The sequence below is a fragment of the Pteronotus mesoamericanus genome, unplaced genomic scaffold, assembly GCF_021234165.1.
Source record: "Pteronotus mesoamericanus isolate MK-2021 breed Mesoamerican mustached bat unplaced genomic scaffold, CSHL_Meso_final contig_100, whole genome shotgun sequence".
Taxonomy (NCBI): domain Eukaryota; kingdom Metazoa; phylum Chordata; class Mammalia; order Chiroptera; family Mormoopidae; genus Pteronotus; species Pteronotus mesoamericanus.
Window position 1 is genome coordinate 2,875,583 of NW_026554999.1, and position 24,524 is coordinate 2,900,106.

The 24,524-nt window shown below is 40.5% G+C and overlaps 1 protein-coding gene across 1 annotated transcript in view; it reads left to right on the plus strand.

Moving 5' to 3' along the window:
* The first annotated feature begins 2,438 nt into the window (after positions 1 to 2,438).
* The window catches only part of TTC6 (tetratricopeptide repeat domain 6), a 184,248-nt gene continuing 162,162 nt past the window's right edge, over positions 2,439 to 24,524 (plus strand). The window contains exon 1 of the mRNA XM_054575999.1: positions 2,439 to 3,344. Coding sequence (XP_054431974.1) covers positions 2,439 to 3,344 — 906 coding nt within the window. The remainder of the gene's footprint in view (positions 3,345 to 24,524) is intronic.

Below are 24,524 nucleotides of genomic sequence, written 5' to 3' on the forward strand. Positions count from 1 at the left end.
CTCCTCAGATTGCAAAGATTTCAAGCACACCCTGTCCCATTTTAAAGTATAGCATAAACTTAATCAACTGGGATTGCAAGCAGCAGGCTTGATATCTTATGTAGATTGATACTTTCTCTTTTCTGGGTGGCTACATTATTTTCCCTTGAGTATCTCCAAACCTGACCTAACTTCTTTCTTTTAAAGAAATTGTTAAAGAAATTAAAGAAAAAAGAGAGACCATGTTATTTTTCCTATGTGATTGGACATTTAAAAATGATTTTACATGTTTTCCAGTGTTGAGAGGTGGGTAGGTGGGGGCTGTAAAGTACCACGCTTTGATGGACTGGCCCATTTAGCATTAGGATACCACCTATTTTGAAAATATAATACAAGTTCCTCTTAAACATAGAAGTTCTATTTCCTTCTGGTTTATTTTTTTCATATAAAGAACAACTTTCTGATGAAGAACTTGAGAGAATGTACTGAGAAATGTTGAACAATGAACACTTGTTCAACTTCAATAGCAAATCATAAGCCTGGGAGAAGTTGGGAAGGGACTACAACGCAGGAACTAAGAAACAAAAGAGAAGTGCAGTTGGGAGGGTCAAGTCAAATTCTCATCAGGTATTAATGTGTTTCTGGTCTGTGTTCTGTTCCAGGTACTACCTTTTAATGTTTTATAGGAAGAAATGCAGATGGTGTCAGTATGGACCTATTACCACCTCTGCAAACAATAACAGCCAAACACTATGAGGAGGATTATGCAGCATTTTTTAAATAAGAAAACTTCCTTAAGGACTCTAGAAATCATTTCTAATGTTCATATACTATGGCCTGGAAATGAGGCAAAAGATTGTTTTCACTTTTTAATAAGAAATCTTGTTACAGATAGAATTGGATTGCCTACACTTTGGTCAGTGGTGGAGCTGCGTAGAGAAAGCATTCCTGCTGATTCCAACGTGAGAGCTCTGTCATGTAGGAGGGTCTTGGGTTTGAGAACCAGAAATGGATATTTTGGAGATTATGTATTATAACTATATTTAAGGCTAAATAGGATGTTTTCTTCCTATTTCACATACTACATGACAAGTTTGACAAGTGAAGATATTTAATTGTAAAAATAATTCTTTTAGGAATTGGTATAAAGAAATTGAACCAGGAAATGTGGATAAGTGCTAAGCTAAGAATGCAAAGTAAACTAAAAAAATATTTTTCACATCTAAGTCTTAAATCCACTGTATTTTGAAGCATAGCATAAAATGAAGTGTAATTCCCTTTCTTATCCTTCTATACTATGGTCAACCATTTGAGCACAATTTATTAATACTTCTGCTTTTATGACCAATATAATGCTGTCTTTATAATATAAGCCATATTATTCTTAATTCTTTTGCTCACTCAGTCTATATGTTGATTCTAGCAGCAGTGTTTTGATTTTAATTCTTGTATCTGGGTAAATTTTAATTATCTTGTTGCCCAAGTGCTTTGTCGTTTCCTTTTTCAAAAATTTGGCTGATCTGCCCTGTTTATTATTTTAAATGAATTTAGAATTACTTTCCAAAGTTCAAGAATATCATTTTTAGATGTTGATTACGATGGCATTAAACTAATACAGTATTTTGGGAAGATCTGATATAATTAAAATATTTGGTCTCCTCAGCAAGGAATATTAACTGTCTATTTTATTGTTATTTTTATATCCTCACCAGAGGATATTTTTTAAAAAACTGATTTTAGAGAGACAGAGGTAGATAGAGAGAGAGAAACATCGATGGGAGAAAGGAACATGACTGGTCGCCTCCTGTACAGGACCCAAATGGTGATCAAACCCTCAGCCTAGGTATGCACCCTAACCAAGAATCAAACCTGCAGCCCTTTGGTGTACAGGATGACGTTCCAACCAACTGTGCCACCCGATCAGAGCTAACTCTTTTTAAAAAATTTATTTGGCTGAGTCTTTCTTTTATGTCCTTAGTAAAATTAAAAGTTTTTGTTCATGCAGCCTACCCTGTGGCTGCTATAGCTCAGGTGATGCACCGAGGGAAGCAGGGGGCCCGGTAAGCGATGGAGACCCTAGGATTGGCTGGAGAAGGGAGTGAAAAGTGCTGTCCTGCCAGGATCACTTGAGGTTTTCTGTGCCTATGTGTCCCATGGTCTCTGTGTCCCATGGGAGAGGGACACTACAGTCGAAAGAAATGTTACAATAAATTCAATAGGCGTTCCAGAAACGCCCACTGTAAAAAAAGCCTTTACACAAGACTTTAAAGGTTTTTCATGGTTCCTGTCTAAAGGTCAGTAGTTCGTTTTAAAATGATATAAACTCATACCACCCACTGGTGTCTCAGTGAGCACAGTGAGCATTCCGCTATGATGTTATTTTTGAGTTGGAATTTTGTCAACAGAACTTTTGTGTTATTTGTTAATATATTGTTATTTCACAGGGAAAATTAGTTAAGATGTCCACGATTTCAAAGCACTTTGGACTGAACTACAAGGAAGAATCGTACATCTTTAAAGAGCTTGAGAAGGTTCGCCAGGAGACGAAAAAGGATTTTCTCCAATTCAAGCAGAGGTTGGCCTCTAAGCCGGCTGTGGATGAAGTCTCCGTCTGCGGCCTCCAGGACCCTGGCCCGGCTCAGGCTGGGAAGAAGGGGAGAGTTTTCCGTGCTGGGCCCCAGGACCCGTCAGGGTCCCCTCGGGCTGCGGCCCTACTGCAGCAGGCGCTCCGAGGTGCAATGCGTCCCCCTGGCGGGAGAGAGGGGGCTGCGCCCGGGAAACCCCAGCTGTTTCGCCCCCAGGACTTCTACTTGCGGAGCTCCGCGTTTCTCCGGCACCGGCTCCCGAAGAAGCTGCCGGTCATCGCCACCAGCGCCGGCACGTCTAGACCGCTGGTCCTGATGCCGCCGCCTGCACCAAGCAGAAAACCCGGGGCGCCCGGGGGCCGGAGGAGCCTGAAGCTCTCAGGTGCGATGCCCGTCCTCGATCCGACCCCGGGGCGCGACGCCAAGCAGGAGCCGGCTGAGTCCGCCGAGGCCCGCTCCGCCAAAGCGAGGAAGAGCCTCTCGATTTCCAGTGAGGACGGCGAGGCGGAGGCCGCCCCCCCGCGGAGGAGAGTGAGGATTAGCACCGGCTACGCGCGCGAGGGCACGGCCAGGTCATTTTCCAAAACAGACGGCGAGACTGCCCAGCCATGCGACGGGCCGGAGGCCGCACTGCAGACCCCGCTGCCCGTGCGAGTGGCCCCGACGTCCATAGAGGAGATCATCGCCTCGCTGCAGTCTGAGGCCCAGCTGGCCTCCGACCGAACTATCAAAGACCTCATAGAGAGTGTCCTCGGCCAGAACTACGACATTAAGATGGAAGTAGGTGAAGGAGAAGGAGAGTGATAGTTTTCCTGGGTCAATGCAACTTTAAGATGTAAACATAAAATATTGCAGTGCGCACGGTGTGTTGTAAGCTTGACAGGCTAGACAAAACACGGGAGTGTTATTCAAGTTCTTTGAATTTTGAATTTGAGTTTTTGAATTTTTCATCGAAGGAGGGTATCCTCTTTTCAAAGGGAAAGAAATTGAGGTGTCATTTCAAAAACTGGTTCAATGAACACTTGTTGTAGGCCCGCGTAATACATCACTGGTAACGTTGCCTTTCAAAGTCTTTATGGTTATTTAGTATTGAAATAAGAGAACAGATGTTTTACATGAAAAACTCATCTTTTTCTGTAACACCTTAGCATTTGTAGTAGTAAATTGATATCCTAAGAAGATCAATATATTCCTATTAAGAAATTGAATTTATAAGAGTTCTACAATATTTCCAGTGAAAACCATTCTTTCAATTTTTAAAAAATTGATTGTATTGGGGTGACATTGGTTCACATAACCATATAGGTTTCAAGTGTACAACTCAATAAAACATCATCTGCACACGGCATCCTGTGCCCACGGTCCAAAAAAAGTCTGTTTGCATCCTCATTTATCCCCCCTTTGCCCACCTCCACCTCCACCTCCACCCACCTGCCTTTCCCTCTGGCTATCACCACACTGTTGTCTGTGTCTGTGTGTTTTATACTTGATTTTTTGCTCAATCCATTCACCTTCTTTCATCCAGCCCCCCAACACCCCACCCCTCTGACAGCCATGAGTCTATTCCATGTATCCATGCCTCTGTTTCTATTTTGTTCATCAGTTTATTTTGTTCATTAGATTCCACATATAAGTGAGAGTATATGGTACAGTACTTGTCTTTCACTCACTGACTTATTTCATTTAGCATAGTCTCCAGGTCCATCCATGCTGCCACAAAAAGTAAGAGTTCCTTCTTTTTTATGGCCAAGTAGTATTTCATTGTATAAATGTACCAAAGCATTTTTATCCACTCATTAATGGGCACTTGAGCTGTTTCAAGATCTTGGCTATTGTAAATAATGCTGCAATGAACATAGAGATGCATGCATTCTTTCAAATTAGTGTTTCTGGTTTCTTTGGATATATTCCCAGAAGTGGGACTCCTGCGTCAAAAGGCAGTTACATTTCTAATTTTTTGAGGTAACTCCACACTGCTTTCCCCAGTGGCTGCACCAGGCTGCATTCCCACCAACAATGTAAGAGGGTTCCCCTTTCTCCACATCCTTGCCAGCACTTGTTGTTTGTTGATTTATTGATAATAGTCATTCTGGCAGGTGTGAAGTGATATCTTATTGTGGTTTTAATTTGTATCTCTCTGCTAATTATTGATGTTGAGTATTTTTTCATATGTCTATTGGCCACCTATATGTCCTCCTTGGAGAAGTGTCTATTTAGGCCCTTTGCCCATTTCTTAATTGGGTTGTTTGTTTTCTTTGTGTTGAGCTATATAAGTTCTTTATATATTTTGGAATATAACCCCTTATCAGATGTATCATTGGAAAATGTGTTTTCCATTCACATCAATGTTTCTGTCTGTTTCTCTGCCCCTCCCCCTTTCTCTAAATCCTCTCTCCCTTCTCTCTCTAAAAGCAGTGAAAGAATGTCCTTGGGTGACATTTTAGTTTGATGTAGTTCTATTTTGTTTATTTATTCCTTTGTTTCTCTTGCCTGAGGAGATACGTCAACAAAAATATTGCTACGAGAAATGTCTGAGATTTTACTGCCTATATTTTCTTCTAGGATTTTTATGGCTTCATGACTTAACATTTAGGTCTTTAGTTTGAGTTGATTTTTGTATATGGTGTAAAGTGGTGGGCTAGTTTCATTTTTTTGCATGTATGTGTCCAGTTTTCCCAACACCACTTATTGAAAAACTGTCTTATTCCATTGTATGTTCTTGCTTCATTTGTCAAATATTAATTGGCCATAATGGATGGCATCAGTTTATTTTTGTGCTTTCTATTTTGTTGCATTGATCTATATGCCTGGTTTTGTGCCAGGACCAGGCTGTTTTGATTACTGTGACCTTGTATTATAATTTGATATCAGGTAGTATGATACTTCCAACTTTGTTCTTCCTTCCTAAGATTGCTGAGGCTATTAGGGGTCTTTTGTGGTTCCATATAAATTTTTGGAATATTTGTTATAGACCTGGGAGGTATGCTATTGGCATTTTCATAGGAATTCTGTTGAATCTGTAGATTCCTTTGTGTAGTATGGAGATTTTAATGATGTTAATTTTTCCTAACCATGAACATGGTATATGCTTGCACTTATTTGTATCTTCCTCAGTATCTTATAATTTTCTGAGTACAGGTCTTTTACCTCTTTGGTTAAATTTATTCCTAAGTAGCTTAATTTTTTTGTTGTTGCAATACTAAATGGAATCATTTTAAAAATTATTCTTTCTGATATGATTTCAATCTTCTTGAATTTATTAAGACTTATTTTGTGCCCTAACATGTGGTCTATCTTTGAGAATGTTCTATATGCACTTAAGAAGAATGTATACTCTGCTGCTTTGGGGTGAATTGTTCTATAACTATCAATTAAATCCATCCAGTCCAGTGTTGCTGTTGCCTTGATTTTTCTGTCTGAAACATATGTCTATTGATGACAGTGGGGTGTTAAAATCCCAGTCTGTGACTATTTTGCTGTTGATCTCTCCCTTAATGTTCACCAGAATTTTCTTTATATACTTAGGTGCTCATATGTTGGGTGCATATGTGTTTACAAGCATTATATCCTCTTGTTGGATTGATCTCTTTAGTACCATGGAGTGACCTTCTTTGTCTCTTGTGGTTTTGTTTTGAAGTCTATTTTGTCTGATGCATTGCTACCCCAGCCTTTCTTTCACTTCTATTTGCATGGAATATTTTTTTCTATCCCTTCACTATCAGTCTTTGTGTAAATCTTTTGTACTGAGTTGGGTGTCTTGTAGACAGCATGGGTTCTGTTTCCTTATCCATTTAGCTACCTATGTCTTTTGATTGGAGCATTTAATTCATTTGCATTTAGGGTTATTATTGACAGGTACTTATTTTTTTATACCATTTTATTCTTTATATCTATGTTCTTTCTCTATTTTTTTTCTTTGTTATTCTTCTTAAAGCAGACTCTTTAACATTACTTGCAATACTGGTTTGGTGGTAATGAACTCCTTTAGTTTTTTATTTTTTTATTTCACCTTCAATTTTAAATGATAGACTTGTTAGGTAAAGTAGTTCATTTTAGGTCCTTGCTTTTCATCACTTTAAATAATTTCATGCCAATCCCTTCTGGTTTGAAGTGTTTCTCTTGAGAAATCAGCCAAGAGCTTTATGGGAGTGCCATTGTAGGTTACTGTCTCTATCAACATTCTCTTCTTGTCTTTAACCTTTGCCATTTTAATTATGATGTGTCTTGGTGTAGGTTAGTCTCTTTGGGTTCATCTTGATTGGGACTCTCTGTGCTTCCTGAACTTGTGTGACTTTTCCCTTCATGTGGTTAAGGAAGTTTTCAGCCATTTTTTCATCAAATAGATCCTCGATGCCTTGCTTACTCTCTTCTTTCTTTCACCCCTATGAATCAGGAGTTGTTACACTTGATGTTGTCCCGAAGGTCCCTAAGACTTTTTAAAATTAAAAAATATATTTTTTTCTTTTTGATGCTCTGCCTGGGTACTTAGTGTTATCTTGTTCTCTATATTGCCGATTTGATCCTCTGCTTCATGTAACCTGCCGTTAGTGTATTCTTCATTTCAGATACTGTATTTTTCATTTATGACTGGTTATTTTATATGGTTTCTATGTTCTTTTTAATGCTTACTGTCTCTTTAAGTTTACTGAGATCATCCATTCTTCCTCTATGGTCCTTGAGCATCCTTGTAACCATTGTTTTAAACTCTGCATCTGGTATCTTGCTTGCTTCCATTTCATTTAATTCTTGTTCTTGGATTTTTTCTTGTTCTTTCATTAGGGGAACATTCCCCCCCTCCATTTTTTCTCTATGTATTAGATCTGCTCCAACTCCCAAACTTCTTATGATGGCTTTGTGATGTAGGTGTCTTGTTGGGCTCAGTAGCATAATCTTCCTGATCACCTAAGTTCACTATTCCAGGACTGTTTCCTGTGAGTTATGTGCACTCTCCTGCTGTAGTTGAGTCTTTGTAAAATTATTATTATTATTTTTTGTCCTCACCTGAGGACATTTTTTCATTGCTTTTAGAGAGAGAGGAAGGGAGAGAGGGTTTCGAGAGAGGGGAAGGGGTAAAGAAAGAGACATGGAGAAACATTGATTTAAGAGAGAAACAGCGATTGAGTGCCTTTCATATATGCCCCACTGGGGACTGAACCCACAACCCAGACATGTGCCCTGACCAGGGATCAAACCCACGATCCTTTGGTCTATAAGACAGTGCCCAACCAACTGAGCCATACCATCCAGGGCTATAGCTGAGTCTTGAATGCTCTTGAAACCTACATGGGTGGGGTTAACCCTTTAGGCTGGCTGAGTAAGGATAAATCTAGATCCCATATATGAATTCCTGTTCAGGGGCTGCCCCCTGAGACAGAGTTGTTCCCAGCATGGTCCGGTGCTTGCCAGAATACCCCTTTAGGTGAGCTACTTGTGTGGTTAGTTGGGTCAAGCTCCGGTGTTGTCTGAAGCCTACCTCTGGTCATGTTGGCTCTGGGTTCACTTGGGTGGGGTTCAGGTACCAGTCGATGTCAGACATCGTGTGTAACCCACCTTGGGCTACCTATCTGGAGCTACCATGCTATTCACTGTTTCTGGCTGCATCTACTGAGCCTGGGTGTGCCTGGGAGGAGCCAATCTGTGTACAAGGGTTGACTTCCTATAGCTTAGAATTGGGGGCAGTTCTGTAAAAGGTCCAAGGCTCCCTGTAGTCTACCTCTACCTGTCACCTACCCTGCCTCCCTTTGAGGTTGCCTGGTCTTCCTCTAGAGGCTCCCAAAGAAAGACTATTGAGTGGGCCCAGGCTTGCCTCCACCCACAGACTCTTCCACAGTTGCGACGTTGGTAGGGCTAGGCAACTCTGCTAGAGTCTCCAATTCCAGCTCCCTCAGGGGGAGCATACTGCAGGTTCAGGTTGGATACAGCCAGCTGTTCCCTCTGCAGGAGCAAGCTCAGCAGGGCAGAGCCACCAAGGCTCAGGAAGACAGATCAAAAGACTCTCCTGTTGGGGGTGGTGCTGACCAAGTCCACAGGAATGCGCCAAGCACTTTGTCCAGGTCCCAGACAATAGCCTCCGAAGGAGATGTACTCTCAATGTCCCAACTCCAAGCAGCACTCCCTCCCACCCCCACCAAGCTGAGCTCAGCATGGTAGGGCCCCCAGCTGCTATAAAGATAGGTCCAAGGAGTTCCTCACTGGGGAAACAATGCATGCTGAGCTTGCAGGGGAGATAGGAGCGGTGCCCCAGCCCCATGCAATGTAGCTATACAGCTCACCTCCCGCCCATCAGATTCCTGGATGAAAGTCTCCCTGGGAGATGTGCTTTAACAGTTCTAGCTCTGCATGGCACTCTGATCCCCTTGCATGATAGAACTCAGTAGGGTGAGACCACAGGGAGTAGAAGGGCAGGCGAAGTGATTCAACAGGTGGGGAGGGGTCTCGATGGCTGTGCACTTGAGAGGGGGAAAAATGGTTCCCTCTCCAAAGCTACATAGTTCAATCTCTGTCTGAGCCTTCACCAAAAACTACAGGAAAAGAGCTCCGCAAAGCTCCTGCTTGGTTCAGCCAGCAGACAGCTCTTCAGGACTTGAGCATGGCAGAGTGTGTTTCCAATAGCTGGAGGACCTGACTGTTTTCTCCCCAGGCTGCTGCTGTAACAATAAGAGTGCTCCACCCAGGGAAGGGGGCATCTGGGTCTCTAGCAGACTCCCTTCTTTTCCAGGCAGACTGTATCCCAACTGATTTTAACCACCAGATGCTGTGCAAGCTCCTTTTCCTAGCTCTGTTGATTTGAGTTGGGGTCCTTGCATGGGCTTGAGACCCCATGCTCCTGAGGTGAGGGAGTTTTGCAGCCAAGATAACGCTTCTGCTTCTCAGCTGCCACACATTGGTGGATGCGGGAGCCAGCCTTTCTTCATCTCTGCCCTTCTTACCAGTTTCTTTATGGCTTCTTCTGTAAGTCCTCATTATAATATTTCAGTTCTGCTAGACTTCAGTTGGTTATTCAGGTTGATTGCTCTATAATTTAGCCTTAAATCCAGTTTGGCACTGGGAGCAGGTGAGTGTAGTCTCCACCTGCTCTGCAGCCATCTTGGAATCCTCTCCGAAGAATTCCAAAGATGTTTTTTAAAAATTTACTTTCTAGGCCTTTCCAGTTATAGAGATTGTAAGTGATTCTTGTGTGCCAAACACTATGGGACACAGTTTATGTGCGTTTTTGTCCCAACAACAATCCGTCAAGTGGATACTAGTAAGAGCCCCATTTCATACAGGAGGGTTTGTAGCAACTAATGCATGGCAGAGCTGGGATTCCACCCCAGGGAAACACACACCTGAGACTGTACTGGAACCATGCCAGGACAGTCCACTTATTGATTGTGATGTGTCCCTGGCAGGGAGCAAAGCTAGATAGGGTCATAGTTTAAGATTTTTTGCCTATTATGTAGAGTTTGCTCTGACAGAGACATCCAAAACAAAAATAATAACAGGGGAATATGGGTTCCATACCGAAAGTGAGAGGCGTAGCAGGGGAGAGAAAGAGCAAAAAAGGAGAGAGTCTTTTTTGAGAATGACAGTAAGAAGGAAGATATTTTACTATTCTTGGCTGAAGCTCCAAAACTCTTGTTAGTACACAGAATACTGCTGCCACATTGTGTTTAAAATAGTTTCAGGCTCAGAATCCACTCTTGGCTGTGACTGAAAGAATGTAAGCATAAATCCCATTAGGGAAACAAAAACATGTAAGGACAAGACTCCCCAGTGTTGTCTTTGACCTAACGTTTATCAGCAGAGTAGGGCAAATGTTTTCAATTAAGAGCCAAACCTCCTTACTGGTTACTGAGTAAGATCAGTGTGACTGCTTGGGCCATTTCAAAATGCATATTTCTAATTCGGTTTTCTGTGGATCTAATAGAAAAAATAATCAGGGATGCGAACTGGAAGGCTTAACAGAACAAAGGCCTCAGTGCCTGCCCCCGTGAGAAGGAATTCTATGATGTAGTCAGGGTGCCTGACACAAAGAGGAGCTAGTATTAGAAACCGGCTCATAGGTCCTATGCAGTTGGGAAAAGTTACACTTTCAGAGCAAGGGCCCTTGAGAGAGGGTATATTTTGAAGGGTTCAAATAGAATAGAATACAAGAAGGAAGAGTATCAAGTGGCAAATGAACACTGGATAGTGAATTCTGTTTTTCTATTATTCCGTTCGTTCTTGTGTATCTTTTTTGGTGCTTCAGTTACCTGAATTATTTTATGTAGGGGAGTGGCCAGTATGAAATGCCTCAGTCCTGTCTCTGCCTTCCATTATGTTCATTTTTAGTGCAGCCTACATTTAAAAAAAATAAAATATTTTTTATTTTTTAAAATTTAAACTTTAATTACAATTTTCAATTGTATTCTTTCCAGTACCATTTAGTCCCTTTATCCCCCCGTGCCCCCTGCAGTCACCACACTGTTGTCCAGGTCCATGAGCCCTTTTTTCCTTTTTGCTCAGTCCCTCCACCCCTAACTCCCCCCTACCCCTTAATTGTCATCCTGGTCTTTATCTATGAGTCTGTCTCTATTTTACTTAGTTCAGTTTGTTCATTAGATTCCTCATAGGAGTGAAATTATACAGTATTTGTCTTTCTCTGACTGGCTTATTTCACTAAGCATAATGTTCTCCAGGTGCACCCAAACTATCACAAAGGGAAACATCTTTCTTTTTCACGATTAAGTAGTATTCCACTGTGTAAACGTCCCATAATTGTTTTATCTATTCATCTATTGATGGACACTTGGACTGCTTCCATATCTTGGTGATTGTAAATAATGCTGCAATGAACGTAAGGATGCTTATGTTCGTTTGAATTAATGTTTTGGGTTTCTTTGGATATAGTCCTATAAATGGTGTTGCTGGGTCCCAAGGTAATTCCATTTTTAATTCCCTGAGGTACCACCATACTACCTTCCACAGTGGCCAGTGCAGCCTGGATTTCATTTTTGCTCTTTCAAACTCCCTTTTCCTGCCCCCAACAATTCTGGAAGATGAAGCTTTGCATAATTTTGAATAAAAGTCATTCCAGAAGGTTTTATTAAGGTGAAAAGGGAACAATGGGGAATTTGTTGAAATGGCTATGGCTGGGTAGGTGAGAGATAGCAATAAAAATATAAAAGTCATCTACATTTTGACATAAAAATTCTTAAGATTAGAATAAGGATATTTGTTCCAAACATTTGGAGTTTATATAAACAACGTTCTCTCCAGGATAAGCAAGGAATATGGTTCTTCATTTTAGACATGTTAACTTAGAGCCACACAGCAATCGCTGGAGGGAAAATGGAAAGGATAATACAATCTCAGCAGGGTGTGTTGTCTCTGTTTAGAGCTTGAGAAAGGGCACGCTAGGTCTAGGGTTCAGAGTTCCATAAATAATTATATTAACTAATAGGTGCACAGAATACCTGATGATTAAATTTATCTATCAAATGTAGGTCAGACATCTGAACCAGGGTTTTTCAACCTTGGCCCTATTGACATTTTGGGTTGGATAATTCTTCACTGTGGGTGGCCGTCCTGTGAATTGTAGGATGTTCAGAAATATTTCTGGCCTCTACCCACTAGATGCCTGTAGCACAATCCTCTGCCCCCTTTCCCCCAAAGTCATAATGATAAAATATCTCTGAATGTTGCCAAATGAGACCCTGGGGAGAAGGGTCCTCACTAAGTTCCTTGGATCGTTATAATCAGTGTTTTGAACTCTGCAGCTGCTGGATTGCTTATCTCCATTTTGTTTAGTTGTTCTTCTGGAGTTTTGATCTGTTCTTCCATTTGGGCCATGTTTCTTTGTCTCTTCATTTTGGCAGCCTCCCTGCATTTCTGTGTATTAGGCAGAGCTGCTTTGACCCCCTGTCTTGGTAGCATGGCCTAATTTAGTAGGTGTCTTGTAAGGTCCAGTGGCACAGACTCCCTCTATCATCCAAGCTGGGTACTCAAGGTGCACCTTCCTCTTGTAGTTGAACCGTGCTTGCTGTTGGCAGATTGAGGGGAGGGATTTACCAAGGCCAGTCAGCTGCAAGGATTAGCTGTGTGGCTGTGACCACTTAACCACCAACCTCTGCCCTCTATGGAGGAGGATCAGCTGTGCAGGGGCAGGGTGGTGGTGCTCTGACGTGGTCTGTAGCTGCCCACTGCGTGCACTGGTCCTGGGGTTTCCTGGGTGGTGCAGAGCAAGGTCAACCCCGCAATTGGTTTTGCTTGAGGCCACCCTACCTGAGCTTTAAAGCAATCTAAGATGGCTGCTACTTGTGCTGGGCGTGAAGATTCCCAGGCAAAGCTAAGCTGTGAATCTAGGCTGGCTGCTGCTAGTGCCAGGCCTGGGGCTCACTGAGGCCAGCTGTTCCTTGTTTAAGAGGATTTAGAAAGTTGTGCAGCATGAGCCAAGACCAGCCATTCATAATGAAAAGCAGCTTGGGTGGGTCTGTAAGTTGGGGCAGAGTGGGTGGGGCGCAGTCTCTGGGGATCCCCAGGTCTGGGCAAACAGTGTTAGCCGTGTTAATGGAGTCTCAGATCACCAGCTTGTTTGCTCTGTGAGCAGAGGGTTTAGAAAAAGGACAACGGCCTCTGCTCGCCTTGATGTCAGACACTTCAGTTTTGCCCTGTATGCCACTAGTGCCTTTCAAAGCTTCTACCTGGGTGCTGGAGCTCAGAGGGAATGAGTCTGAGTAGGTGAGTCTGTATGTGGGTTCTCTAAGAGGAACTGCTTGGGGCTCCAGAAGTTTCTTCCACTGACTCAATCTCTGCTGTTTTTTACAGTCAGAAGTTGTGGAGACTTATCTTCCTGTTGCTGGCAGCCTGGGTTGTGGAGCCTGGTGTGGGGTGGCACTCCTTGCTCCCGAGATGTCCCTCCTGAATTTTTATCCACCACACATGTGCGTGGGACCAGTCCATTCTGTGTCTGCACCACTTCTACCAGTCTGGATGGATGTGGTTTCTTTAATTCCATAGTTGTAAGACTTCCAGTCAACTTGATTTCTGATGGTTCCGAGTGATGGTTGTTCTATATTTTAGTTGTAATTTTGATGTCGTCGTGCGAAGAGGCGAGCCATGTCTGCTGACTCTGCCATCTTGACTGGAAGACTCTTCATTCATTTTTAAACATGAAATATAAAATATTTATATTAGTTCTTGAAGAAAAATTTCTATTCTATATGCCAGTTTGATTGTAGTAATGATTTTGAAACAAGCTAGAAGTTGTTTCTTCAAAATAACCTTACTCCATGAGGCTTTTCTTTCAAGATTGAAATAGAGTTAATTAAACAATGAAATGCTAATTTATTGTAAAATCCAGATGTATTTTTTTTATTCTTAGTACAGATGCTGACCAGAAATGATTTTTTCTCATTTATATAATAAAGTCAATTATACAAATTTTAATTTGTATAATTTAGATCATAAAGGACAAATGTATTTGAATTATGTAAATGATCCATTTTCACATATACCAGGATTTAAGACCATATGAAATAAAGTTAAGAATTTTTAAATGTTGGCAAAATAATTGTTTTTCCTGGCTATTTCCGCTATAGTTATTTGAATATTTAGGGTAAAAGCATTTCCCTTTGTGGACTGTTATTTTAATACATAGCTCAATTGTCATTTTGATTTTCTAATGTAGACTTTATCGATGTTTTTAAATTTTAAGGACTGGTTCTAGAACTTAGAATCTTTTTCAGGGAAAGCTGAGGTGGGCACTAGGTGATAAACTGCATATTTAAAATCCAGCACTAATTACCACCTTGACATTATAGAGTTTTAGTCTACTTTAAAGGTAATTTTGTGATATTTTCAAATCATAATTTTCATTTACTTGTGTAAAACAAGAGGAAAGGGTTTGCACAATTTAAAAGTTTGTATAAAATGTAACATTGATATCAGGGCTTAGAATAATATGGCTACCTTTATAGCAGATTGAACTAAATAAATATCCTTGTTAGATTACATGTTGTTGACTTCTTGTACATGGGGAACATTTTTTTTTTAATTGAAAAGTACAATATTTGGTTGGGACTTAAGTTCATCATTCTGTAGCTGTAAACACCCTGAAGCTAGACAGATGTGTGGTTTTTTTTTTTTTTTACAATGCTTGTTTTAAAGCATAATAAGTAAACATGGGGGTTTTAATAAGGATGAATTTTAATAGAGAGTTTTGACAGTAAAATCAAAATCTTGAGAACTAGCCAACCACAATCATGTTTAAGCATCATTTATCCCAAACAAAATCAGTCTGATAGACTGTGCAGCATGTTACTGAGTTGTGCTTGATATAGATTTCATTTTGGGAGAAATATTCTCTTACGAGTACCTGGTTTCCTTCATTCACTACCAAGTGTGCTAAACCTTGGCCTCACCATAGCGGAGAAAGGTGGCTTGACAAAATCAGCTGTATTTATTATCTTTATGCACTTTTTTCAAGCATCATAGGAAAAAAGTTAAATTCTTAGTCCGTTGCAGTGAAACTAAAAATAATGCATTTTCATTTAATAAAATGTATGTTTTACTTTATTTTCTTAGTATATGGAAAAGAACTTTTGGAGTCCTGGTGATAAATTTTTCCATAGTGTTCTCTTACCTTCATTTTTCATTAAAATAGCATCTGGGGCTGGAAGGCAACCAATTGACTTTGTATTAGAGATAACAAAACTGAGACCCAATGAGAGAATATGATTTTTGCAAGGCCATACAGCTAATTAGATAGTTGGGACCAGAAGCTATTTAGTTCTGCGGACAGCCACCAGAATTGTTTTTATTCTTGTTATGTCATGTTGATGGCACTTCTTTCTCTTTGCCTCCATCTTTCCCTTCTTTTTCCCCTCACTGTCTTAAGACCTAGACCCCAGGTACCCAGAACTATATCTCACTGTGACTTCTTCCCTCTCATAGCTCTGTGATGACTCTGTGTTAATGTGAAGATCATCCCACTCTTCCCTCCTGAGACGGCCACCTGAGGCCTCTTGCTGGCAACCTCTGAGCCCAGCCCACTTAAGCCTGGAGGAGGTCAGCACGAAGCCAGGATTTATTTCTCACAGAGCCCTGTGGTGGTGGTAGAGACGGGGGTGGGGTGGGGTGTGGGATGGGACTCGGGCTGGGCACAGAAGATACTATATTGTGTTATAAAGTCAAAGGGTATACATAGTTGAGACAAATTACAGGGAGTAATGACAGAAGTTGCTGGTTTAATGATCTCTAACTAGTGCATTCAGTTAAGTGCCATTGATCTGCCAACTTACGTTGCTGTGAATATGAATAAAAGATAAAATCTTCATTTTCAGCCATCTTTCACGTGAAATAAAGGCAGAGCAACAGACCAACCCAGTTGTACTTCATCTTATTAGCTTTGAGCCATCTCCAAAGAAGAAATGTCCACAAGTACTTTTTCCTTTTTGGCCCAGTTGGTATAGGTATGAGTCCCCATTCTTTTGGGGAAGAAGATCTACTTTTGACATACTTGAAACCTTATTATCTGTGGTGGGTTGGGTGTTGTTGAGATCCCTCAGTTTGAAAAAATGGAGTGTTTGGTCAGTGGACTTACCAGGAAATCCCAAAAGCCAGGAGGGAGAGCCATTGCTTTAGACATTATTTAGATAAGGCTATAGGATTGCTGTGATTATATGGTTAACTGCTAATGGTCATACTGGTCATCAGAATTGACCTGATCTGATAAGTAAAATCTCCTGCACCCTTTGCCCCTTTTTCCCACCTTTTAAATCATTAGTCTATCTTCTCTTTTGATCTCACAGATAGCATAGTAAATAAAATTCCTGTCCTTTGCTTGGCTTACTATAAATTATTACGCACACAGGAGGAGATTATAATAAAGCCAGACCTCATCATTTCAGCTAGATTTCCCCTGAAGAACATTTCCAGTCTCAAGCTCTTCATCTCTTAATCATTGGCAATAGGGTTCTGAAGAAATGAAAGATTGTGACAGCTGAGACACTTTTCATTGTTCTGATTTCATTATACTGTTGAGACCTGCCTAGATGTACAGTCTTTGGCAATCAGTTATTACTCTGGAAAGTGATTATTAAACCGTTCACTGAATTATGGTTTTTTATGCATGACTCTGTTCTACTGCTTTTTAGGGTTAAGTGAAAAAGCTTGTTCAATATCCATTTACAGTGGAATCTTTGAAAATGCTAAGTGGAATGCATAATTCATATAGGCTGTCACAAGTACAATGCCAAATCAGGTTAGCCAAGTATCAAGTAACAAGGAAATGGGAGTAAGTGGCAGTCCTAAAAGAACTAGTCCTGGGAAGCTAATGGGTGCTGATAATCTGAAAACCCCAAATAATAGGGACTTATACAAGAAGCAAGTTTCTTTTTTTCTTGTATAAGGTCACGTATAAAGGAATGTAGGACTGATACAGTGTTTTATAGAGTTAGGGATCCAGTGTCCTGCTGTTTTCTAGATCCACTGACTGTGATCCTCTTTACAAAGGTCATCTTAAGGTCCAGTGTGACTGCTCTGACCATCACATCTTCATTCCAGCCAGCAGGAAGGTTTTAAACAAGAAAACTGTGTGTCTGAAGTTGCCTATCACTCCTGCTTATATTTTATTAGCCAAAAGTTGACTGCATGTAGCTACAAAAGAGAAAAAAATGAAGTCACCCTTCTGGGCAACTGTGTGCCAAGGCTCACATTCTATTATTATGGAAGAGGGTAGAAGAGATATTGGGGCAGGGTTTGTCATAGTCTCTGTGGGTCATGTACCATCAGTGGAGACTCATGTGGCTCAGAGCTATTCCCTCTTCTGAAAAAGGTTTATCGAGTACCTACAAAGTTTAACATTGTACTAGGCACTAAGAATTGAGCAATTTTATGTGACACAATTTTAGTGTCAAGGAGTTAGGTGGCATCACAAGAGAACTAGCAGACAGTGGAAAATGGTGGAGAAAGCCCTGGGATTGCAGTTTAATGATGTAGACAGGGATCCTTGATTTGTAATTTCTTGGTTATGTAAAATTATTTTTGCCTCAGTTTTCTCATCTGTGCAGTATAGTTGATAATACTGACTTTATAATTCTGTGAGAGTAAAATGATCTTAAGTAAAACAACACGTGTTAAGTATACTGCACTTTTTTTAAAGGTTCTTGGTACATGCCTCACATTGCCTTCTGGTAAAGTTGAAACGTCTATATTCCCACAAATAGTGAGTGCCAGTTTGTTTCCCTATATCCTCACCAGCATTGTGCATAACTTTGAATTTGCTAATTTGAAAGGCCAGTGGCTTTCCAATACTGTTCAGTTGTGGAAACCTTTCTTCAAATGAACTATTAAGTGCATGTTCAATATCCGAAACATTTAATAGCATGACAGCAATGTCTTTATTGGGAACAGGGGACATGGACCCAGCTGCTCACTGCATTCAGGTTCCTACCAGCACATTCTTTGGCCTTTAAGACATTCATCTATCCATTCAGTTTTTTTCAAAAAAAATGTTGAAGTGCAGTTGGCATACAACATATTAATTTCATGTGTACAACATGGTGTTTTGACATTTATATACCTTATGATGTGATCACTAAACTAAGTCTAGTAACCATGTCACCATGCAGAGTTATCACAACATTATTGACTTACATTCCCCTTTACCTTTTCACCCATCTCCCACTCCCTTCCCTCTGTAACTATCAGTTTGTTGTCTGTATCTATGAGTCTGTTTTTGTTTTGTTTGTTTGTTTTAGATTACACATAGAAGTGAAATCATGCAGTATTTGTTTTTGGCTTATTTCACCCAGCATGATACCCTCTAGGTCCATCCATGTTGTTGCAAATGGCAAGATTTTATTCTTGTTTTTTTATGGTTGAGTAACATTCCATTGTGTGTGTATGTATGTATGTATATATACACATGTATATACGTATACATATGTATATATATGTGTATGTGTGTGTGTGTGTGTGTGTGTGTGTGTATGTATATATATCACCTCCATTTATTCATTTATCCACTCCTCTATTAATGGGCACTTAGGTTGCTTCCATATCTTGGCTATTGTAAATAATTATGCAATGCACATAGGGGTGTATATGTCTTTTCGAATTAGTGTTTTCATTTTCTTCAGATGACTACTCAGAAGTAGAATTGCTTGGTCATATGGTAATTCTGTTTTTAATTTTTGAGGAGCCTCTATCCTGTTTTCCATAGTGGCTGCACCCATTTACATTCCCAGTCAACATCACATGAGAGTTTCCTTTTCTCCACATCCTCACCAATACTTGCTATCTGTTGACTCTTTGATAATATCCATTCTGACAGGCGTAAGGCATCCAGTCAGTTTTACTAGGTGCCTATTATGTCTGGCACTATATGAAACACGGGGAAACAGCAATGAACAAATGAGATCCCCCTTTCTTGGGGCTCACATTCTAGAGAGGAGGCAGAGAATAAACACATCAGTAAGGTCTCTCAGGTGGTAATAAGTGACATAAAAAAGAGTGATGCAGGATAAGAGAGAGAACGCACGAGGAGGTGGAGAGATATTTAAATCAGGTGGTCAGGAAAGGACTGCAAGAGAACATGGCTTTGATCAGAGGTCTGAATGGAGCAAGCTATGCGGTTCATGTATGGAGGAAGCTATCAATAATTCTAGGTAGAGGGAAGAAACACTGCAAACCTCCAAGGCAGGAATGCTCCTGTTGGGTGTGAGGAACAGCAAGGTAGGGGCTTTGGCTGGAGGGGATGGGAGGACATAAAGTTCCAGAGAGCCAGGTCAGCCGGGCCGTGGTTCTCACTGCTGTCAGGCCCAGCCCTCCCATCTTACTGCATATGTAGTACTTTGCATATATTTGCCTCATTACTATCCTGAAATAGAATGAATAATTATCATTTAATTGATAGCTTATTTGTAATGTAAAAGAAAAATGAGAGTAATTTATAATTATAAGTAACTTGTTAGCTGCTTTTATCTACTGATGATAAATGTGTTCTTGGTAGGAATGTAAGCAGCTATAAGGTATAAGAATGACCAGAAAATGGAAAAGCAGTGCAGGTGGCACTGGAATACATGCCAGGATCAACTGATAGAGACCAAACATGTATGTTTGTAGGAGAAAATGGAAAATAAACTGAGGTGAAGCAGAGATGTATGCTATGACCAACTAAAGACTTCTGAAATAGAGAAAATGAGGTAGCCCTCTTTTTTAAGTGTAGTTTCAGAATAAATCCCTGTTGTGGCATGGGACAAAGAAACAGAGTATATATTTTTAAAAACCCTATATTTTTCAATTTGAAATTTCAACATATGTCAGGACATGTTCAGTCTCTAGAGCTTAAAAAGACCTGGGAAACCATGTCTTTTGATAGATGATGAGACTACACGATGGACTGAGGAAAAAAGAGAGTAATACCAGAAAATATAGAGAAATAGACCTCTGTGGACAGTTTGAAAGTAAAACAAAGACAACATGTCATTCAAAATTAATAACTTCCATGTGTAATTTTCATGACAAATTTATTATCGTTTTGCTAAAAGTATTTTAAAATAATATAAATTGGCAGTACACATATTTAAAACTTTAAAAATTAATTAAATATTCATAATCCCCGTGTCTCACATGTTTCTGCTGAGTTAATTATGTTTGGTTCTAAGTTTACAGAATGAACTTCACGTATTCTCTGTACATATTTATATGCAGCTGCTACCAGTGCAGAATGAAACTGTGTTGCTTTGGTGAATAAGCTACTGCCAGCAGAGTTGCCTTTGCTAGGTTCTTCTAATATGGTAAGAAACTCCTGCTGAAGTTCCCAAGAAAACAAAGTACAATCTTCCTTCAGTTTACATAGTAGTTGCATTCCTGGAAAATATGATGTGGGCTAAATAAGGAGAATATTCTATGTTTAAATATAAAAATGAAGTTATATTCTGTCTCAGATAATTCTGCAATGTTTTTTTCTGCCATGAAAGCCTTTGCAGACATTTAAAATTTATGCAGGATGTGGGATATTTCTTCCTTTTGTGGGACTGTCCTGTGAACTGCCGGATGCCTAGCATATCTGTGGTCTTTCCTTGCCCACTAAATGCCAGTAGCAGTTTCCCATTGTAATAACAAAATGTTGCCTCCAGTCCTCAGGCAATTTATCGATGCTCCCCAGGGAGCGGTATCCTCTCTGCTGAAGATCACTGATGTGCAGTCCTGTAAGCCATGCTAAGAATTTTGTATTTCATTCTGAGTGATATTGGAGGACATTGGACATGTTTGAGCAGAGGCATGATGTGATCTGGCCGTGGTTTAAAATCATCAGCTGACTGCTGTGTGGACAACAGAGTATACAGGGAGGAATGGTGGAGGAAGAAAGACCAGTTAGGTGCCGAATTGCAATCATCCAGGTGGGAGAGATGGTGGCTTGGGCCAATGATGGTTATAGTGGTGGAAAGGAAGTGAGAAATGATCTGATTTAGCATAAATTTTGAAAGTTGCTTCTCGGTTAAATGTGTGGAGAGAGAATGATCAAGGATGAATCCATGATTTTTGATGGGTGAAGCTAGCTGGTAGAATATAGTTTGTTTGTTTTTTTCCTGAGATTTTGAAGAGCAAAAGGTGAACTGGATTGTGATTTATGACATGTTAAGTTTGAGGTGCCCAATACACTTCCAAGTTGAGATGTCCAGTAGGCAGGTAGTTAGAATTCTAGGGTTTGGAGGAGGTTAGAGTTAGAAAAATTGGGAATCATTAAGGAATAGATGGTACTTGCAATTATTAAACTGGAAGAGATGCCCAAGGAGCAGAATGTAGGTGGACTAAAAGCCTGTGGGTGTGCCATTGTTTAGAGGCAGAGAGAAGAGGTAGAATGATCAAAAGAAACTGATAAGGAGAGACAGGTGTAGGAGGAAAACCAGGAGAAGGTGTACGGTGTCTTGGAAATCAAGCGAAGAAAGTATTTCCAGAAGGATTCAATAACTGTGTCAAATTCTGTAAAGCCAAGTAAGATGAGGGCTGTAAGATTTGATGAGAACATTATTATATAACATTTAACTATACACACACACACCCCTCCCTCTATCTTAAAGCTATTATTGATCTTGGGAATGGGATGTCTTTTCTATTTACAGTTTGTTTATTACCATATTGGTTTAATATGTTGATCATGTATCTCATACCCTTTCTGAACTCTCATGTTTATTTTAATAGTTTGCCTGTAGAATTTCTTGTTTAATAAAATTGATGTTTAATGAAAGTGGTGGGAATGAGCACCCCTACTTTCTTCCTGACTTTAAAAAACAAAGCCTTGGTTCTTAGTGTCACCACTAAGTATGATGTTTACTAGAGCTTTTTGATAGGTATTCTTTGTTAGGTTCACTTCCTTTCTCAGTTTGCTAAGAATTTTTATTATGAATGAGTGTTGAGTTTTGTTGAATTTTTAATTTTTTTCTGCTTCTGTTGAGATAATCATACTTTTTCTCCTTGATCTGTCATTATGATATATTAGCCCATATGAATTATCTTTGTATTCTGGGAAAAACGTCCTTGGTTATGTTACAGTATGTTTTTTCACAGTGAGAATTTTAGGGCTTTTGCATTTGTGTTCATATATGAGGTTGGTGTACACCTTTTTCCTGTACTGTTTATGTCCATTTTTGGTATCAAGATTTACTAGCTGCATAAGTTGGGTTTTTCTATTTTTTTCTATTCTCTAAAAACAGTTTGTGTAAGTGAGGGATTATTTGTTCCTTGAAAGTTTGGTAATTTTCACCTGTAATATTGCCTGGGCTGGTGTCTTGGGTAAAGAGATTTTTACAAGTCATCTCAGTTTCTTTAATGATTATTAATTTACTCAGGCTTTCGATCCCCTTCCACTCCCTCCACCCTCCTCCCTCCATCAATTTCTTTACATGCATTTCTAGAAAATAACTTCTACTCTGACTTTGCCCACATTTATTGGCATAAAGTAGTTCACAGATTATTTCTTCTTATCCTGTGGCTGATCTTTTGATTTAGCTGTGGAGTCTGTCTCAGCCTGTGTTAGGTAAGATTCTTAGTCTCCAAACACACGTGCCAGAAATATATTTATTTCTCTAGAATTCAATTTAGTCTTAATATGGAGTTTCCATTCCATGAGGACCACAGAAATTTGGTCTTAGGCAATTTGGAGATTTACCCCCCAGCAGAGTTCCCTAAGGTCATGTGCCATCTGACTTCTGCTGAGATATTCATACTTTCATTCTGGTGGTCCACTTAGGTCTCATTGAGAAAGGGAGTCCCAGGCATGCAGTCTTTTGATCCCCACTCATCACATAAGAATGGGCCTTGGCCTGGAAACTCTTCATTCCCGAGATAGAGTCCTCACAGCTTGTGCTGGACTTGTAACCTTGTGTGGGAATACTTTTCCTGGTTTAGACTCAGTGTGTGCTTTTTTTTGGTCCTGTTTAAGTATATGTCTTATGGCACCTGACCAGCTACGTTAATGTATCTGTCCCCTACAGGGAGGGGACAGGTCCCTTTGTTCTGCAGCACAAGAAGGGTGTGTGAACGCCAATGGTTTTACATTGGCTCTTGGGAGGGAGCTGCTGGACATGGCAGACTGATGGCCGCAACTAAAGCTGATCTTGCTCTGTCTCTTCTTTATGTAACATTTTTCCATGAGTGCTCTACTGTATTGTGTTCTCTCTGGCAACTCCAATACCATGATGTAGTAGGCAGAGGTGTTTGGACTTCTCCTGGTGATAGGTAACAAATGCCACTGGCTGGACAGATCTTTCCTCCATCGTCTGTCCACACAGGTCTCTGCTGAGTTGACCCTTGTTGCCATGTCTAAAGCTCCTTCAGTTTCCCCAGCTTTGCCCTCTGTGTTTGCGACTCTTTGGCATACAGAGGTCGTTTTGCTGTTCTCAAGCCATGCTGAGGCCTGGTGAACTCTGTGAGGTCATGCAATACCCACCCCCAACCCCCGCCCCCGCCCGCCTCGGCACTCCCACACGACCGTTTCTTCTCTGGAATCTTGCTGCTTCTTGGCTTCTCCTCAGGAGGTGTTCTCAGGTCTTGTTTCCTTTGGGTTTAGCCCTGGGGTGCTGGGTGTGAGCCCCTGTCCCAAGGACCCAGCAGCATCTGTATTTTTATCACTTCCCACCAGTTTTGGCTGGCCCAGGAATTTGATTATTTTCTAGCTGCAGAGAGGAGGTATTACTGAACCAAACTCATCTCGTTTTCTCTCAAGTTGATTGTCATCATGCCACGTTCCTTTGTTACACAAGGTCCCCAGATTTTTGAAACCTGAAAGCCAGAGAAAGACTCTTGTTTTTACTTTGTGTTATGAAATAGGACCTTTTTACCTGAGGTTTTGGGCCAGAATGGTCAAGTTGGGTAAAGGGAGAAAATTGAGTATGTGGGTTGGAGGGAAACATCAGTGGACACGTCAAAACCATGTCTTCAGACTCTTCATTTGAAAGGTGAAGAGAGAGAGTCTCAGAGAAGTAACTGATTTGCCAAGGCCGCATGCAGTTAGTGGTGGAGCAGAGAAACCAAACTCCAGATGCCCTAACTACTACCTTTCTGTTCTTTGGTGTTATATGCTGTCTAACAGTTATTTGAAACACATGAATTTTAGGTTCTACGACCCAGTATGTAATTTAGTTAAATTTTTTAAATATTTTGTAACTGCCGTCTTTGTAGCAAATGAATCATTTTAGATGATTCATTATTAGAAAATTCATGCTGAATTTTCTTAATAATTATGGGTTCAGTCCTTTAAAGATAAACATGTCCTTTTTAATGCTTACTCTTTCAGTAGAAACATTGCCTAAAATCCGTTATGCCTTTTCCCTGTGTAAAAACAGGCATGACTTCTTCATCCCTGTATTATTACCCAGCTCGGGTATGTCCTAGCAGGGGTGCTAAGTTGATCATTGGCTTGAGGACAAGAGGGCACCATTTTGGAGGTTGGTCCTTTGTACTGTGCTATAGCATAGTGATGCTCCAAGGTCT